The sequence below is a fragment of the Salmo salar genome, chromosome 28 (genome assembly GCF_965601325.2).
Source record: "Salmo salar chromosome 28, fSalSal1, whole genome shotgun sequence".
In the NCBI taxonomy this organism is placed as follows: Eukaryota; Metazoa; Chordata; class Actinopteri; order Salmoniformes; family Salmonidae; genus Salmo; species Salmo salar.
Genome location: NC_138318.1, coordinates 29,977,882 through 29,998,222, shown reverse-complemented (window position 1 = coordinate 29,998,222; position 20,341 = coordinate 29,977,882). Strand labels below are relative to the sequence as shown.

At 42.7% G+C, this 20,341-nt stretch overlaps 1 protein-coding gene and 1 long non-coding RNA gene across 2 annotated transcripts in view; both read right to left on the bottom strand.

Moving 5' to 3' along the window:
• Window positions 1-19,827, bottom strand: part of hmgcll1 (3-hydroxy-3-methylglutaryl-CoA lyase, cytoplasmic) — a 36,796-nt gene extending 16,969 nt beyond the window's left edge. Inside the window, exons 1-5 of the mRNA XM_014180154.3 lie at window positions 19,515-19,827; window positions 14,851-14,928; window positions 12,505-12,612; window positions 11,954-12,049; window positions 11,611-11,759 (exon numbers count right to left, since the gene is read on the bottom strand). Coding sequence (XP_014035629.1) covers window positions 11,611-11,759; window positions 11,954-12,049; window positions 12,505-12,612; window positions 14,851-14,928; window positions 19,515-19,610 — 527 coding nt within the window. The 5' untranslated portion in view covers window positions 19,611-19,827. The remainder of the gene's footprint in view (window positions 1-11,610; window positions 11,760-11,953; window positions 12,050-12,504; window positions 12,613-14,850; window positions 14,929-19,514) is intronic.
• On the bottom strand, window positions 17,204-19,475 carry LOC145865624 (uncharacterized). Its single transcript, XR_014383046.1, has 3 exons — window positions 18,229-19,475; window positions 17,380-17,434; window positions 17,204-17,287 (listed from the first exon to the last, which is right to left on the bottom strand). It is a non-coding gene; the product is annotated as an uncharacterized LOC145865624 (long non-coding RNA).
• Window positions 19,828-20,341: the final 514 nt, after the last annotated feature.

Here is a 20,341-nt window from a genome sequence, read left to right as displayed (position 1 = left end):
TAAATAAATATGAGTATTCACATACCTGCTGCGCCTTGGTTCATTTCTGAAGACAGCCGTTACATGCAGTCGCAAAAACCATCAAGGGTTATGATGAAACTGGCTCTCATGAGGACCGCCACAGGAAAGGAAGACCAAGAATTACAAGAGAATAAGTTCATTAGAGTTACCAGCCTCAGAAATTGCAGCCAAAATAAATACTTGACAGAGTTCAAATAACGGACACATCTCAACATCACAGAGGGCAGTACGTACGGCCCAGTACATCACTGGGGCCAAGTCTCCTGCCATCCAGGACCTCTATACCATGCAGTGTCAGTGGAAGGCCCCAAAAATTGCCAGACTACAGCTAGTCGTAGACTGTTTTCACTGCTACCGCATGGCAAGCAGTCTCAGTCCAAAAGGCTTCTAAACAGCTTCTACCCCCAAGTCATAAGACTCCTGAACAGCTAATCAAATGGCTACCCGGACTGCATTGTCCCCACCGCCCCCGTTTTTACGCTGCTGCTACAATCTGTATCATCCATGCATAGTCACTTTACCTCTATCGACATGTACAGTTGAAGTCGGAAGTTTACATACACTTAGGTTGGAGTCATTAAAACTCGTTTTTCAACCACTCCACAAATTTCTTGTTAACAAACTAGAGTTTTGGCAAGTTGGTTAGGACATCTACTTTGTGCATGACATAAGTAATTTTTCCAACAATTGTTAACAGACAGATTATTTCACTTATAATTCACTGTATCACAATTCCAGTAGGTCAGAAGTTTACACTAAGTTGACTGTGCCTTTAAACAGCTTGGAAAATTCCAGAAAATGATGTCATGGCTTTAGAAGCTTCTGATAGGATAATTGACATCATTTGAGTCAATTGGAGGTGTACCTGTGGATGTATTTCAAGGTCTACCTATCATGGGAAAATCCCCAAAAATTGTAGACCTCCACAAGTCTGATTCATCCTTGGGATCTATTACCAAATGCCTGAAGGTACCACGTTCATCTGTACAAACAATAGTACGCAAGTATAAACACCATGGGACAACGCCGCCGTCATACCGCTCAGGAAGGAGATGCATTCTGTCTCTGAGAGATGAACGTACTTTGGTGCGAAAAGTGCAGATCAATCCCAGAACAGCAGCAAAGGACCTTGTGAAGATGCTGGAGGACACAGATACAGGTACAGGTACAAAAATCTATATCCACAGTAAAACGAGTCCTATGTCGACATAATCTGAAAGGCCTCTCAGCAAGGAAGAAGCCACTGCTCCAAAACCGCCATAAAAAAGCCAGACTACGGTTTGCAACTGCACATGGGGACAAAGATCGTACTTTTTGGAGAAATGTCCTCTGGTCTGATGAAACAAAAATTGAACTGTTTAATGACCATCGTTATGTTCAGAGGAAAAAGGGGGACGCTTGCAAGCCGAAGAACACCATCCCAACCGTGAAGCACGGGGGTGGCAGCATCATGTTGTGGGGGTGCTTTGCTGCAAGAGGGACTGGCGCACTTCACAAAATAGATGGCATCACGAGGTAGGTAAATGATGTGGATATATTGAAGCAACATCTCAAGACATCAGTCAGGAAGTTAAAGCTTGGTCGCAAATGGGTCTTCCAAATGGACAATGACCCCAAGCATACTTCCAAAGTTGTGGCAAAATGGCTTAAGGACAACAAAGTCAAGGTATTGGAGTGGCCATCACAAAACCCTGACCTCAATCCCATAGAAAATTTGTGGGCAGAACTGAAAAAGCATGTGCGAGCAAGGAGGCCTACAAACCTGACTCAGTTACACCAGCTCTGTCAGGAGGAATAGGCCAAAATTCACCCAACTTATTGTGGGAAGCTTGTGGAAGGCTACCCGAAACGTTTGACCCAAGTTAAACAATTTAAATGCAATGCTACCAAATACTAATTGAGTGTATGTAAACTTCTGACCCACTGGGAATGTGATGAAAGAAATAAAAGCTGAAATAAATCATTCTCTCTACTATTATTCTGACATTTCACATTCTTAAAATAAAGTGGTGATCCTAACTGATGTAAGACATAGAATTTTTACTAGGATTAAATGTCAGGAATTGTGAAAAAACTATTTTAAATGTATTTGGCTAAGGTGTATGTAAACTTCCGACTTCAACGACTTTACCTCAATTACCTTGACAAACCGGTGCCCCCGCACTCTCTTAAGCGAGTCGGAGTCGGAGGCCGAGACTTCTCTGGTCTCTACTCCTCCCGTTGTGGGGTCTGAGACGCCGACGGCTCCCACCATTAGCTCTGACAAATTGAAAACCCTAGTCATTGGCGACTCCATTACCCGCAGTATTAGACTTAAAACTAATCATCCAGCGATCATACACTGTTTACCAGGGGGCAGGGCTACCGACGTTAAGGCTAATCTAAAGACGGTGCTGGCTAAAGCTAAAACTGGCGAGTGTAGAGAGTATAGAGATATTGTTATCCACGTCGGCACCAACGATGTTAGGATGAAACAGTCAGAGGTCACCAAGCGCAACATAGCTTCAGCGTGTAAATCAGCTAGAAAGATGTGTCGGCATCGATTAATTGTCTCTGGCCCCCTCCCAGTTAGGGGGAGTGATGAGCTCTACAGCAGAGTCTCACAACTCAATCGCTGGTTGAAAACTGTTTTCTGCCCCTCCCAAAAGATAGAATTTGTAGATAATTGGCCCTCTTTCTGGGACTCACCCACAAACAGGACCAAGCCTGGCCTGTTGAGGAGTGACGGACTCCATCCTAGCTGGAGGGGTGCTCTCATCTTATCTACGAACATAGACAGGGCTCTAACTCCTCTAGCTCCACAATGAAATAGGGTGCAGGCCAGGCAGCAGGCTGTTAGCCAGCCTGCCAGCTTAGTGGAGTCTGCCACTAGCACAGTCAGTGTAGTCAGCTCAGCTTTCCCCATTGAGACCGTGTCTGTGCCTCGATCTAGGTTGGGCAAAATTAAAAATGGCGGTGTTCGCTTTAGCAATCTCACTAGTATAAAGACCTCCTCCATTCCTGCCATTATTGAAAGAGATTGTGATACCTCACATCTCAAAATTGGGTTACTTAATGTTAGATCCCTCACTTCCAAGGCAGTTATAGTCAATGAACTAATCACTGATAATAATCTTGATGTGATTGGCCTGACTGAAACATGGCTTAAGCCTGATGAATTTACTGTGTTAAATGAGGCCTCACCCCCAGGTTACATTAGTGACCATACCCCCCGTGCATCCGGCAAAGGCGGAGGTGTTGCTAACATTTACGATAGCAAATTTCAATTTACAAAAAAAAAAACAACAATGACGTTTTCGTCTTTTGAGCTTCTAGTCATGAAATCTATGCAGCCTACTCACTCACTTTTTATAGCTACTGTTTATAGGCCTCCTGGGCCATATGCAGTGTTCCTCACTGAGTTCCCTGAATTCCTATCGGATCTTGTAGTCATAGCAGATAATATTCTAATTTTTGGTGACTTTAACATTCACATGGAAAAGTCCACAGACCCACTCCAAAAGGCTTTCGGAGCCATCATCGACTCAGTGGGTTTTGTCCAACATGTCTCTGGACCTACTCACTGCCACAGTCATACTCTGGACCTAGTTTTGTCCCATGGAATAAATGTTGTGGATCTAAATGTTTTTCCTCATAATCCTGGACTATCGGACCACCATTTTATTACGTTTGCAATTGCAACAAATAATCTGCTCAGACCCCAACCAAGGAGCATTAAAAGTCGTGCTATAAATTCTCAGACAACCCAAAGATTCCTTGATGCCCTTCCAGACTGCCTCTGCCTACCCAAGGACGTCAGAGGACAAAAATCAGTTAACCACCTAACCGAGGAACTCAATTTAACCTTGCGCAATACCCTAGATGCAGTTGCACCCCTAAAAACTAAAAACATCTGTCATAAGAAACTAGCTCCCTGGTATACAGAAAATACACGAGCTCTGAAGCAAGCTTCCAGAAAATTGGAACGGAAATGGCGCCACACCAAACTGGAAGTCTTCCGACTAGCTTGGAAAGACAGTACCGTGCAGTATCGAAGAGCCCTTACTGCTGCTCGATCATCCTATTTTTCCAACTTAATTGAGGAAAATAAGAACAATCCGAAATTTCTTTTTGATACTGTCGCAAAGCTAACTAAAAAGCAGCCTTCGCAAATGGAGGATGGCTTTCACTTCAGCAGTAATACATTTATGAACTTCTTTGAGGAAAAGATCATGATCATTAGAAAGCAAATTACAGACTCCTCTTTAAATCTGGGTATTCCTCCAAAGCTCCATTGTCCTGAGTCTGCACAACTCTGCCAGGACCTAGGATCAAGGGAGATACTTAAGTGTTTTAGTACTATATCTCTTGACGCAATGATGAAAATAATCATGGCCTCCAAACCCTCAAGCTGCATACTGGACCCTATTCCAACTAAACTACTGAAAGAGCTGCTTCCTGTGCTTGGCCCTCCTATGTTGAACATAATAAACGGCTCTCTATCCACCGGATGTGTACCAAGCTCACTAAAAGTGGCAGTAATAAAGCCTCTCTTGAAAAAGCCGAATCTTGATCCAGAAATTATAAAAAACTATCGGCCTATATCGAATCTTCCATTCCTCTCCAAAATTTTAGAAAAAGCTGTTGCACAGCAACTGACTGCCTTCCTGAAGACAAACAATGTATACGAAACGCTTCAGTCTGGTTTTAGACCCCATCATAGCACTGAGACTGCACTTGTGAAGGTGGTAAATGACCTTTTAATGACGTCAGACCGAGGCTCTGCATCTGTCCTCGTGCTCCTAGATCTTAGTGCCGCTTTTGATACCATCGATCACCACATTCTTTTGGAGAGATTGGAAACCCAAATTGGTCTACATGGACAAGTTCTGGCCTGGTTTAGATCTTATCTGTCGGAAAGATATCAGTTTGTCTCTGTGAATGGTTTGTCCTCTGACAAATCAATTGTAAATTTCGGTGTTCCTCAAGGTTCCGTTTTAGGACCACTATTGTTTTCACTATATATTTTACCTCTTGGGGATGTCATTCGAAAACATAATGTTAAATTTCACTGCTATGCAGACGACACACAGCTGTACATTTCAATGAAACATGGTGAAGCCCCAAAATTGCCCTCGCTAGAAGCCTGTGTTTCAGACATAAAGAAGTGGATGGCTGCAAACTTTCTACTTTTAAACTCGGACAAAACAGAGATGCTTGTTCTAGGTCCCAAGAAACAAAGAGATCTTCTGTTGAATCTGACAATTAATCTGGATGGTTGTACAGTCGTCTCAAATAAAACTGTGAAGGACCTCGGCGTTACTCTGGACCCTGATCTCTCTTTTGAAGAACATATCAAGACTGTTTCAAGGACAGCTTTTTTCCATCTACGTAACATTGCAAAAATCAGAAATTTTCTGTCCAAAAATGACGCAGAAAAATTAATCCATGCTTTTGTTACTTCTAGGCTGGACTACTGCAATGCTCTACTTTCCGGCTACCCGGATAAAGCACTAAATAAACTTCAGTTAGTGCTAAATACGGCTGCTAGAATCCTGACTAGAACCAAAAAATTTGATCATATTACTCCAGTGTTAGCCTCCCTACACTGGCTTCCTGTTAAGGCAAGGGCTGATTTCAAGGTTTTACTGCTAACCTACAAAGCATTACATGGGCTTGCTCCTACCTATCTTTCCGATTTGGTCCTGCCGTACATACCTACACGTACGCTACGGTCACAAGACGCAGGCCTCCTAATTGTCCCTAGAATTTCTAAGCAAACGGCTGGAGGTAGGGCTTTCTCCTATAGAGCTCCATTTTTATGGAATGGTCTGCCTACCAATGTGAGAGACGCAGACTCAGTCTCAACCTTTAAGTCTTTACTGAAGACTTATCTCTTCAGTAGGTCCTATGATTAAGTATAGTCTGGCCCAGGAGTGTGAAGGTGAACGGAAAGGCTGGAGCAACGAACCGCCCTTGCTGTCTCTGCCTTGCCGGTTCCCCTCTTTCCACTGGGATTCTCTGCCTCTAACCCTTTTACAGAGGCTGAGTCACTGGCCTACTGGTGTTCTTCCATGCCGTCCATGGGAGGGGTGCGTCACTTGAGTGGGTTGAGTCACTGACGTGGTCTTCCTGTCTGGGTTGGCGCCCCCCCCCCCCCCCCCCCTTGGGTTGTGCCATGGCGGAGATCGTTGTGGGCTATACTCGGCCTTGTCTTAGGACGGTAAGTTGGTGGTTGGAGACATCCCTCTAGTGGTGTGGGGGCTGTGCTTTGGCAAAGTGGGTGGGGTTATATCCTGCCTGTTTGGCCCTGTCCCGGGGTATCATCGGATGGGGCCACAGTGTCTTCTGATCCCTCCTGTCTCAGCCTCCAGTATTTATGCTGCAGTAGTTTATGTGTCGGGGGGCTAGGGTCAGTCTGTTACATCTGGAGTATTTCTCTTGTCTTATCCGGTGTCCTGTGTGTATTTAAATATGCTCTCTCTAATTCTCTCTTTCTCTCTTTCTGTCTTTCTCTCGGAGGACCTGAGCCCTAGGACCATGCCTCAGGACTACCTGGTATGATGACTCCTTGCTGTCCCCAGTCCACCTGGCCGTGCTGCTGCTCCAGTTTCAACTGTTCTGCCTGCGGCTATGGAACCCTGACCTGTTCACCGGACGTGCTTGTTGCACCCTCGACAACTACTATGATTATTATTATTTGACCATGCTGGTCATTTATGAACATTTTAACATTTTAACATTTTGACCATGTTCTGTTATAATATCCACCCTGCACAGCCAGAAGAGGACTGGCCACCCCTCATAGCCTGGTTCCTCTCTAGGTTTCTTCCTAGGTTTTTGGCCTTTCTAGGGAGTTTTTCCTAGGGAGTTTTTCCTAGCCACCGTGCTTCTTTCACATGCTTTGCTTGCTGTTTGGGGTTTTAGGCTGCGTTTCTGTACAGCACTTTGAGAATATCAGCTGATGTACGAAGGGCTATATAAAAATAAATTTGATTTGATTTGATAGCCTCGCTACTGTTATTTATTTTTTTGATCCTTAATTATTAGCAACATTTTCTATTTCTCTTTTGTTTTGTATTTTAGATATTTTTTTTTTCAGTTAATTTTAGTAGATACTTTCTTAACACTTTTTTTCTTAAAACTGAATTGTTGATTAAGGGCTTGTAAGTAAGCTTTTCACACTGTAAGGTCTACAGCTGTTGTATTCGGCGCATGTGACACATATTTTTTATTTGATTTGAACATCAACTGTTCAAAGGAGACTGCGTGTATCAAAGATTCATGATTGAATTACTGCAAAGAGACCACTACTAAAGGACACCAATAATAATAAGAAGAGACTTGCATGGGCCAAGAAACATGAGCAATGGACATAAGACCGGTGGAAATCTGTCCTTTGGTCTTATGAGTCCAAATTTGAGATTTTTGGTTCCAACCGCTGTGTCTTTGTGAGACGGAGAGTAGGTGAACGAATGATCTCTGCATGTGTGGTTCCCACCGTGAAGCATGGAAGAGGAGGTATGATTATTTGGGGGTGCTTTGCTGGTGACACTGTCTGTGATGTATTTAGAATTCAAGGTACACTTAACCAGCATGGCTACCACAGCATTCTGCAGAGATGCGGCATCCCATCTGGTTTACACTTAGTGGGACAATCATTTGTTTTTCATTATGACAATGACCCAACACACCTCCAGGCTGTGTAAGGGCTATTTAACCAAGAAGGAGAGTGATGAAGTGCTGCATCAGATGACCTGGCCTCCACAATCACCTGACCTCAACCCAATTGAGATGGTTTGGGATAAGTTGGACCGCAGAGTGAAGGAAAAGCAGCCAACAAGTGCTCAGCATATGTGGGAACTCCTTCAAGACTGTTGGAAAAGCATTCCAGGTGAAGCTGGTTGAGAGAATGCCAAGAGTGTGCAAAGCTAACTTCAAGGCAAAGTGTGGCTACTTTGAAGAATCTGAAATGTAAATAATTTTTGGATTTGTTTAACACCTTTTTAGTTAGTAAATGGTTCCATATGTGTTATTTCATAGGGTTGATGTCTTCACTAATATTCTACAATGTAAAAAATAGTGAAAATAAAGAAAAACCCTTGAATGAGTAGGTGTGTCCAAACTTTTGACTGGTACTGTATATTAATACATGGGTCATAAACACACATGGAATATATAAATACATGGGTCATAAACATGCCAACTTGGCCACATGTCACAAAGTGAATTGCGCTAAAAGGTTAACTCTCTCTAGTCAAAAAGTCATAATTTATGCTATCTGTCATTAGAATTAAGGTAGATCATAACTCTGTTTTCTGGATTCAGTAACCGCTAACTGCCAGTGCAATATAGAGAGTGCAATATAGACTTCAAATCTTATATCCAATTGGTGTTGAATATTTTGTTATATGTAGTGGTTATGTTGTTGACAGTAGCAATGAGAAATTATGCAGGGGGGTGAAGTCAAACAATATGCCTATTCCATATGTGTAGGAAACGTTCACTGCTTGAAATAGCGGACATGTGAAAAGTAGAAAATTTTTCTCTTGGGCTCGCAGTCGTTAGACGATACCTCAGTTTGTCACCGGAATATCCAGCAAGTTCTAGCTGGACTCGAGGGAAGGGAGTGCTGCCCAGCCATCTCCAACAGCAGGACATTTGCCAGAATGCCTGTGTCAAACTGATGCGTTGCCATGGCATTGCTGCGTTGTTTGGATGAAAGGGGGCTACTGTACCACAAAATGGAAACATGCTTCATGTCAGCGGTTCTATACTGTCCATCTGGACTTGTAGTTGAAGCAACACATAGAACGATTCAGTGCACATCTGGAAATTTGCTTGTTAACCTATTATTTCTGGAGTCATTTATCACTGTCTGAGTGTACCTTTGCTAACAGAGAGAAACATTAGGCCTTTGAAACATTTTACGGTAGTACATTTTTTTTCAAAGTCAACATAAACATACAGTTGTAGTCAAATATATTGGAACCCTTGCACTTTTCTTAAATATTTCCCTATTTCATAAAAAAACAAGTTAAAATTGCAACCACAACAATAAAGTCTCCACGCCTTGTTATTGGATTTTCAACATTACAGAACCAATTTTATTTTTCTAAACTTATATTTTCAATTTTAATTTAGAAAATAAAGACAAATGGACAAATTTATTGGCACCCCAGAGCTATTACTTGGTTGCACAGCCTTTGATCAAGATAACTGCCAATAATTGCTTCTTGTAGCCTTCAATGAGCTTGTTGTACCTTTCTACTGGCAATTTGGCCCACTCTTCAGTAGCAAACTGCTCTAATTCTTCAATGTTTGAGGGTTGCCCTCCACCAACTGCTGTGTTCAGTTCTCGCCGTGGGCTATGAATGTGAGTCAAAGAGTCCTGTGTTTCTTCTTGAACCATTCATGGGTGCTTTTGATGTGTGTTTGGGGTCGTTGACCTGTTGGAAGACCCACAACCTCAAATCAAATCAAATTGTATTTGTCACATACACATGGTTAGCAGATGTTAATGCAAGTGTAGGGAAATGCTTGTGCTTCTAGTTCTGACAGTGCAGTAATATCTAACAAGTAATCTAACAATCCCCAACAACTACCAAATACAAACAAATCTAAAGGGGTGAATGAGAATATGTACATGTAAATATATGGATGAGCGATGGCCGAGCCGCATAGGCAAGGTGCAATAGACGGTACAAAATACAGTATATACATGTGATATGAGTAATGTAAGATATGTAAACATAAATAACATACAGTATATACATCTGATATGAGTAATGTAAGATATGTAAACATGATTAAAGTGGCATTATTTAAAGTGACATTGTATAAAGTGACTAGTGATCCATTTATTAAAGTGGCCAGTGATTGGGTCTCGTCTCATTGTAGGCAGCAGCCTCTCTGAGTTAGTGATTGCTGTTTAGCATTCTGATGGCCTTGAGATAAGCTTTTTTTCTCGGTCCCAGCTTTGATGCACCTGTACTGACCTCGCCTTCTGGATAGTAGCGGTGTGAACAGGCAGTGGCTCGAGTGGTTGATGTCATTGATGATCTTTTTGGCCTTCCTGTGACATTGGGTGCTGTGCATGTGGGGACAACAGACTGGGATCGGGAGCGGGGGGCACAGTCCTTGTTAGCGGGCCTCGGCGGTGGCACTGTATTTTCCTCAAGCGGGCAAAGAAGGTGTTTAGTTTGTCTGGAAGCGTGACGTCGGTGTCCGTGATGTGGCTGGTTTTCTTCTTGTAGTCCATGATTTCCTGTAGACCCTGCCACATACGTCTCGTGTCTGAGCCGTTGAATTACAGCTCCACCTAGTCCCTGTACTGGCAGTTCGCTTGTTTGATTGCCTTGCGGAGGGAATAACTACACTGTTTATATTCAGTCATATTCCCAGACCTCTTTCCATGGTTAAATGCTGTGGATCGTGGTTTCAGTTTTGCGCGAATGCCGCCATCCATCCACGGTTTCTGGTTAGGGTAGGTATTAATAGTCACAATGGTAGTTTAATAGTCACAGTGGGTACAATCGGAACATATTCCAGTCCACGTGATCAAGACAATCTTGAAGCGTGGCTTCCGATTGGTCGGACCAGCGTTGAATGGTTCTCGTCACTGGTACATCCTGTTTGAGTTTCTGCCTATAAGACGGTAGGAGCAAGATGGCGTCGTGGTCAGATTTGCCTAAGGGAGGACTTTGTATGCATCGCGGAAGTTAGAGTAGCAGTGGTCGAGGGTATTGCCTATGCGCGTAGCACAATCAATATGCTGGAAGAATTTAAGTCGCCTTATTCTCAAATTTGCTTTGTAAAATCACCAGCTACAACAAATACAGCCTTAGGATATATGGTTCCAGTTTGCATATAGTCCAGTGAAGTTCCATGATGGCTGTCTTCACCTTCGATGGAGACCCAGTTTTTGGACACGGAGTTAAACATTGGACTTGAAAACACATTGATAGTCTGTTGATTTCATGATGACTTGCACACGTTCAAGGCCACCAGTTCCCATGTCCATAAAATGTGTCTTTATGTTCTTAATTAAAATTGTAAACTTAAGTTTACAAAAATAAAATTGGTTCTGCAATGTTGAAAATCCAATTACATGGTGTGGAGACCAATGTTTCTTTTTTTATTTCAACTTATTTTTTAGAAGAAATAGGAAATTATTTAAAACCTGTTGGGGCTAGGGGGCTGTATTTGCACGGCCGGATAAAAAACGTACCCGATTTAATCTGGTTACTACTCCTCCCCAGTAACTAGAATATGCATATAATTAGTAGATTTGGATAGAAAACACGCTAAAGTTTCTAAAACTGTTTGAATGGTGTCTGTGAGTATAACAGAACTCATATGGCAGGCAAAAACCTGAGAAGATTCCATGCAGGAAGTGGAAATCTGATTTGTAGAATCTGGCTGTTGACTAGGGTGGGACGCAAACGTCCCAGGTTCCCAGACAGGTTAAGAAAAGTGCAAGGGTGCCACTATATTTGTCTGCAACTGTACATGGTTGACACCAGTTATAGAGCATATGGAATCATTGCAATATATTAAAGTAAAATGGCTTTACTGGTGAAGAAGCACAAAGTGAGGAATGATACAAACCCACGGACTGGAATCTGTTGTTGTTTAGCAGTGCAAATGACTTCCTCGAACCTCAGCATGCTGTCATCAATAGAGCAATTGATATTTTTCTGACTGAAGGTCTCAGAGGCAGACCCAAACACGGCCACTTCAGTAGCACCAGCTGCAACCTTCAACAGGACAGAGGGAAGTTACATTATTTCCATGTAACATTATGCAACAAACATTACTTTAAAACTTTTCCATTCATCTCAGGCATAGTGTTTCCTCAACCTCTATACAGCGCTACACATCAGGGGAGCCTGGGGAGATATCTGTTCTTTTTAAAGAGTGTGATTTCTCGGATGAATAATGAAATGCTTACAGCATCCTGAAAGCCGTGCATGTTGGGTGTCAGTACAGGATAACGAGTATGAGAAGATCTGTGGATGGCTTGAAGCACTTCAGTGTGGTCCGCCATCTTGACAACAGACAAAAGCATGTTTACAAAATATGTCGACAGAGGATAGTCTCTTCCCACAGCTGCTGTTGGAGGTCCATGCGCCTGGCAAGCGAGACTAGTATGTAGCCTTGTTTTACGAAAACTCATATTTTCCAGAAGCTCATATAGAAATGCAGAGATAGCTGTTCCACATCATATGTCTCAATTCAACTCAAGAATATGACACAGACATCTGTAATTTATTTCATGAGGTGAGCTGTCATATATTTTACACAGGCAAACAAAATAAAGTGCTTGGAAAACAGGTTCTGGAATAGGCCAATAGCTCAAGGTTTTCCCCGAAAACATCTGCGAGTCCAGGGTCTAACTGGGATACTGGAGTAGCATGTTTCCCCCAGTAGTCCTGAAGAGAACAATGAGAGCCTAATAAATCACTCAGTAAGCTTTCTGGGAACACAAAGAAGAGTTATTACCTGTGGTACCCACTTTGAAGACACAAAGCTGGTGGCCTCGATCACAGGCAGGCCTGTTTCCGAGAGCATGTTTATCAGCTGGATTTTGACTCTTGTCGGAACCATTTCCTGGAAAACAATGAAATGGAGATCGTCTCTTTCTGGATCCGATTCTGATCCCCTGTCAAGATTGGAGGTATGTGCGGAGTGGACATCTGGGCAATTCAGCTGCAATGTCTTTGCAACCAGAGTAATTTACAGCACTCACCTGCTGGGTCCACTTCTTCCAAACATACAGTACTTCCTACAATTACAGCGTGTAGTACCCCCAGAGTTTGACTTTGTCATCATGTCAATTTGTACAGCTACAGCGGACTTGAATATATACAACATATGAGCCATCTGGTAAAGTCATGTCATGTTTCCCATAGATTAAGGGCAGTTGGTGTTCATTTGATCAATACATTTTTTGAGAAGAAAATGTGAAACACATGTCATGGGTAATCATAGAAAAATAATCCATATGTTTAAGGGGATCATCAAATCAACCAGGAATCAATCAAAAGGATAATATAAATGTGGGCTTACCACAAAAGAAGCAAGCTTTCAGGGCTTAGACGTCATATTGAGTTTGTAATGGTGTAATGAACATAAATAATTTGTAAAATGTACAGTGCCTTTGGAAAGTACTCAGACCGCTTGACTTTTTCCACATTTTGTTACGTTACAGCCTTATTCTAAAATGTATTCAATTGTTGTTTTTTTTCTCATCGATTTAAACACAATACCCCATAATGTCAAAGCAAAAAAAGTTTGGTATACGTTTTTGCTAATTTATTTAAAAAAAAATACAAAACTGAAATATCACATTTGTATAAGTATTCAGACGGCCTCCATTTTGTTGTTTTCCAGGAAATGGTTCCGACTCAGTACTTTGTTGAAGCACCTTCGGCAGTGATTACAGCCTCAAGTCTTCTTGGGTATGACGCTACAAGCTTGGCACACCTGTATTTGTGGAGTTTCTCCCATTCTTCTCTGCAGATCCTCTCAAGCTCTGTCAGGTTGGATAAGGAACATCGCTGCACAGCTATTTTCAGGTCTTTCCAGAGATGTTAGATCAGGTTCATGTCCGGGCTCTGGCTGGGTAACTCAAGGACATTCAGAGACTTGTCCCAAAGCCGCTCCTGCGTTGTCTTGGCTGCGTGCTTAAGGTCGTTGTCCTGTTGGAAGGTTCACCTTCACCCCAGTCTGAGGTCCTGAACACTCTTGAGCAGGTTTTCATCAAGGATCTCTCTGTACTTTGCTCTGTTCATCTTTGCCTCAATCCTGAATAGTCTCCCAGTCCCTGCCACTTAAAAACATCCCCACAGCATGATGCTACCACCACCATGCTTCACTGTAGGGATGGTGCCAGGTTTCCTCCAGACATGACGCTTGGCATTCAGGCCAAAGAGTTCAATCTTGGTTTCATCAGACCAGAGAATCTTGTTTCTCATGGTCTGAGAGACCTACAGGTGCCTTTTGGAAAAATCCAAGCGGGCTGTCATGTGCCATTTACTGAGGAGTGGCTTCCGTCTGGCCACTCTACCATAAAGGCCTGATTGGTGGAGTGCTGCAGATATGGTTGTCCTTCTGGAAGTTTCTCCCATCTCCACAGAGGAACTCCGGAGCTCTCTCAGAGTGACCATCGAGTTCTTGGTCACCTCCCTGACCAAGGCCCTTCTCCCCCGATTGCTCAGTTTGGCCGAGTGGCCAGCTCTAGGATGAGTCTTGGAGGTTCCAAACTTCTTCCATTTAAGAATGATGGAGGGCACTGTGTCCTTGGGGACCTTCAATGTTGCAGAAATGTGCGTCGACAAAATCCTGTCTCGGAGCTCTACGGACAATTCCTTGGACCTCATGGCTTGGTTTTTGATCTGACATGCACTGTCAACCTGAAATAGATAGGTGTGTGCCTTTCCAATCATGTCCAATCAATTGAATTGACCACAGGTGGACTCCAATCAAGTTGTAGAAACATCTCAAGGATGATCAATGGAAACAGGGTGCACCCGGGCTCAATTTCAAGTCGCATAGCAAAGTGTCTGAATACTTATGTAAATAAGTTTTATTTATTTATATTTTTTTTAAACCTGTTTTAACTTTGTCATTTTGGGGTATTGTGTGTAAATTGATGAGGAAAACATTTTATTTAATCGAATTTAGAATAAGGCTGTAACGTAACACGGAAAAAGTCAAGGGGTCTGAATACTTTCCGAATGCACTGTACATGACTTATTTCGTGATCATGGCTGGTGTGTGTATGTGTGTGTGTGTGTGGGGGGGGGGCTGTGTATTCAAATGTGTGACTGTGATGAAAAGATGTACCTTTTCATTTTGAAGTCCGTCTCTTGGTCCGACTTCAATAATTTTAACATACTCTGGATATTCACGTGTTAAAGTGCACTGAAAATGAAGAGTCATGTTAGATATTGAAAACAATAAACAAATGTTATATCTGTTGTCAAACTCTAAAGCGCTATTTTCCCATTTAACTGTTTCTCCTGTCCAATGTGTTACAACCTTAAACGGGAACTACACCTGCTGATTTGGCCTCGATTTTTGGCTTGCTGCTTATGAAATGCTGGCAGCCATGACAGAAGCCGAACGCGAGTTGGCTTGGGGGTGTGGTTTGATGTGTTTCTCAGGTGTGTCCTTGCCACCACCAAGACACACCCATCTGTCATAACCTTGCCAGCAGCTGTTTCTCCCCACAAATCACAACAAACAAACATCCTGCAGGTTGAACTCAACTACAGGCGGATGTATGGTGAGATGCCTGAGGAAGCTTTGAATAGGGGAGTAGCCTACAGAATAATATGAGAAGAATTCAATTTTTGAATTTATGTAGATGTTATAAACAAAGTGTTTTGATATCTTTCAAATGTAGTAACAGGTCCATGTAGAATAAACAACCCTTTACATAATACCATTGAAGCAGTGTTCTGCTAATATAACAATGTGCACCTTTCACCTTTCATTGCCATTCCCAGCCAATACAGACACTGTGCCTATCGGCATTTTCTCTTGTGGTAATGGGGCCACCTTGGCAAACATGTCAGAGTGGTCATACCTCCCTGTGTGGTGTCCCGTATACAACAGGAGTGCCCTGATCCTGGTGCAGAATACACAGGGTTTCTTCCTACCCATACTGACTGATACCATTCCATTCAATAATAAAAAAGACAATACAAGTAAAAGTTGTGTCTAGTAAACATTTTATGATGAGTTCCAGGTCTCTCTACATTCAGAGACATCAGTATCAAGTGCGTCTGTCGGTCTGGACTTCATCACATCATCTTGCAAGTCTCCATGTATGTTTCTGTGAACACATACATACATAGTCAATGTTCTATTACCAATGGCAATTAGGATAGGTAATGTCTGACACACAAACTGGTACTATGTTGAAGTTTGAAGAGGTCACACTAAACCTACCTAATTCTGTTCTCCCCATCGACGACCGTTGGTGAGCAGGCAAGAGGTGAGGCTGGAGGTAAGGTCATTGGCAGAGCCCCATTGATAGACATGGCAGCGTAGATTAGCTCCTGCCCCCTCCTCAAAGATACTGGTCAGTCACACACACAAACAAACAAACACACACACATTATATGCATCTAAGTAGAAAATAGCAACAAATAATGTCAGTTTACATACATTTAGTTTCAAAATTGGGTTATCAAATGGATCAAAGTAATGAAGTGGATTACCTTCTGTATTAGTACAAATTATGAGACGGTGAAAGCTGTTGCCGCTGACAGGTGAAGGTTGCTGGTTGGATACTTGCCAACATGTGACTGACTGTTCCATTCATAGGAATACTCACAGCGAGGGCATGTCTGCATTATGCTGATGACGGCCCCCATGTCCGGCTGCAAACTGGACATCTCTTGAACAAGTGCAGCAGGCAGGCTTATGAGGTGGTGTTGACTGGTAGGGCCTGTGACAGGTAATATAATAGACAGCCAAGTGGTAAATTGTATTTTGTTCTAAAGAAAGGACAAATCTATTTGCTAATGCACTTCACAACCAAAATGATTCTACTAGTTGTATCTGCTTGCTGGGGAATTAGCCTACTTTTTTATCAAATGTTTTTGAATACAACTTTCTACATAACACACATTACTTGTCTTTGTTGATGAAGTCATCTGTGTCATCAGAGCAATGCAAATAGTCTGGGTAGCCATGTGATTACCTGTTCAGGAGTCATGGCTTGGGGATAAAAACTGTTGAGAAGCATTTTTGTCCTAGACTTGGCACTCCGGTACCGCTTGACACGCGGTAGTAGAGAGAACAGTCTATGACTGGGGTGGCTGGGGTCTTTGACAATTTTTAGGGCCTTCCTCTGACACCGCCTGGTGTAGAGGTCCTGGATGGCAGGCAGCTTAGCCCCAGTAATGTACTGGGCCGTACGCACTACCCTCTGTAGTGCCTTGCGGTCGGAGGCCGAGCAATTGCCGTACCAGGCAGTGATGCAACCAGTCAGGATGCTCTCAATGTTGCAGCTGTAGAACCTTTTGAGGATCTCAGGACCCATGCCAAATCTTTTCAGTCTCCTGAGGGGGAATAGGCTTTGTCGTGCCCTCTTCACGACTGTCTTGGTGTGTTTGGACCATTCTAGTTTGTTGTTGATGTGGACACCAAGGAACTTGAAGCTCTCAACTTGCTCCACTACAGCCCCGTCGATGAGAATGCTCGGTCCTCCTTATCACACGAGTACTTGTGTCGCATGACACACTTTTATTCTGAGGTCTTTCCTGACAAGCTGTGAAAATAGCAAGAGAACAGTGAATTAAATAATTTTTGGAGGTCGCTAAACCATTGCGGTCCCATTACTGGACATGTTATGGTACCCACCTGTGCTCTTTCTTGTAGGTCCTGGCATCCATTCATGACCAACTGTGCACTTTGTCTAACAGAAAAAAAGGGTCAACGATTGTCATCATCTCTCAATTATAAAACATAGAGAAATAACAATCTCGTTTGGAAGCTAATTCTATGCTTGACAGATGTCGACTGATTGGCTCCAGATTAGATTCAGACCGGTGACGCCGTTACAATATGCATCCAACTGTAACATGTTTTGCTATGGCCCAGGGTTGATTTGCGTTTGTTGCTGCTAGTTAGTGCACTGTTGTAGACAGACATGGTTACCTAGTACCATCATCGTTGCATCCAATATTTACTGTATTTGTGCTCTAGACTTGGATTGCACCTAGGAGACTGTGACAATTTAGTCTACATTACACTAAATTAGAGTGGCATGGAAATACGATGGCAACGCTAAAGTAGGCAAATATTTCATTGGAAACAACTTTGCCATATTATGGTGTTGTCAAATTTACTCTAGAGAGATGGCAATGTTGCCATTACTGTTACTAGCGAAGTTTGTCAAACATAGCTAGCAATGCTAATGTTAGCTAGCTAAAATACGGTTGTGTCCTTAATCTTAGTTAGCTGGCTAAAGTTATACTGCATCTAAAGTCAATCTGGTGAAATCACAATCATGACAACCCGTTTTCCTACTAAATATTTCACTTCTTTCGAAATGTTATTTTGTTTCCAAGCCCAGTCCAAGTTGTATTGAGGTGGGCTAACATTTGCCAGCTATCTAGTTAGTTAGCTAGGTAGCTAGCGATGATAGTGATAATGATTATCAAAATATACACAACCAGCAGTCTGTGGTCTAGCTACCAGTATACTCACCACCACTGGAGAGCAACGAAATCCAACCACCTATTGCGCATGATAGGGTCCTTCGGCAGGGCATGCAAACCATCGTTTTTGGCTGTGCATCCTTCTGGAAGCATGCATTGATTGCATGGTCAATCGAATGGCCGTGATCCTTTGAACGTGTTGGTTGGGGGCGATGAAACAACGGGAGCCCCATTCAATAAAGGGAGCCTGGGGGCGATTTGCTTGTGGAGCTTGGAAAAGGGTAGCATGATTTGTTGACATAATTGTTTTCCAAACCCAACCTTCATTTATTCGTTGTGACACACTGAGGTTCCAAACTCCATTTTAGGCGAGACTGACTTTATGACCAAAATTATGCTATTACACTTTGTAATCAATTTTGACACTAGAATAAATGATTCTGACTCACCAGGACGCCACATAGGCCATTTTCAAAGGGATTCGATGTTTTTTAGGGGCAGTCGCTCTTTAAACCCAGAACACTTTGATCTTCAGATCACTGCTGGCACTTTAATAATGCATGACACGTGTAAAGTGTGTCAGTTCAGAGTTTCTAATAATATCTACAGTCGATTTTACAGTTGACAACAAATGCAGTCCACCAACAACTATAATACAGATTTTGTTATATTATACCTGACTAACTAATCTAACAGTTGTAGTGGGAAAAGATGAGAGGAAGATAGGAAGGGTGTTCACTTAATGCACTCTCTCTCTATCTGACAATACGCAGACTTACTTAAAATAGATGGTGGGGGAGGAACAAATGAATTAAATTCTACAATATTTCAATGAGATATTTCAAGGACAAAATTCCATGTATTTAAGTATTTTTGTTATGGTAGTGAGGACAGTAACATTAGTAATCGCTCAAAATGATACTTTAAGGATTTTTTAAATGTTTATCTCACATAATATAATTTAAAAGTATGCATTAAGGTGTCTGTAAGAGAATAAATTACATAAAAAAATGCATTTCTATAGCTTCCAAAATATTTTCTACGATGTGGGGGAGTGCCAAGATGGAGACACATAGCGTCCCCTTCATTCATCTAGTGTGTATATAAATCGTTGGGAGGAACGGGATCCTGCTTTTAGAACACAAGTCAACGTTAAACAGTAGGCATAACAATTATTTCATATATTGCGCTCTTATCACGACAATTGAATTTATTTTGAAATAGAGTGTTTGCAGTGTGATGCCAGTTAGTGTAGTGAGTGCCTGTTTCTGCATCCCAGGGTGATGCCCCCTCTCTGTCCTTTCACATGTCCCCAACCTGCACCCTCCATCTTACCTTCTCCTCCTGCAGCCGGCTTCCTAGCCACGGATAATCCTGGATGAGTTGTTCATAGCTCAGGCAGTGCTTCACTGTGGTGGGGATGTTGCCCATCCGAAACGCTCCCGTTTGGCCCCCAGGATCCTCTGGCTTCAACACCCGCAGTGATGGATCTTTACGCTCAACTGCAACAAATGCACATGGTGGAGTTCTCTGATCAATATGCTCATGAAGCAGACAGGGTGGAGACTTGAGGCCCTTGCTGCCCCCCTCGCTGAAAGAATCACATCAGAGGACGGCAGCTGAAAGCAGAGAGCTGGCAGTGACTCAGCCGTTGCCATGGCAACCACATCCCTAGCAGGGAATGGATGGGAGAGAGGATAGAGTCAGCGAGAGGGAGGAAGAAACACACAGAGAGCGAGAGAGAGAGATTAAAAAAGGTGATGAGAAAGAGAGAGAGATTAAAAAAGGCGATGAGAAAGAGAGAGAGATTAAAAAAGGCGATGAGAAAGAGAGAGAGATTAAAAAGGCGATGAAGGAGAGTGGCATATGGAAGGGGTGGGAGTGTCAGTGACTAGCTGGCTCACTGGGGACACAACTGTGAGCTAATGTTATGTCTGGACTGGTCTGACCGTGTTACGAGCGACTGTGTGAGCTGAGAGGTCAGGAAGCTCTCAAAGGGAAGTACTTGCCTGCCGAGTCTCTGGGCTCTAGAATAAGACCAGTCACACACTGCTTATTGTAAGTCCCCCACCTCAACCTTTCTGGATGAAATCTAAGGCTTCAGGGAAACAGGTTGCTTTGATTGATCTCTTTTGACTGAAACAGCTGAAGGTTTTCCATTG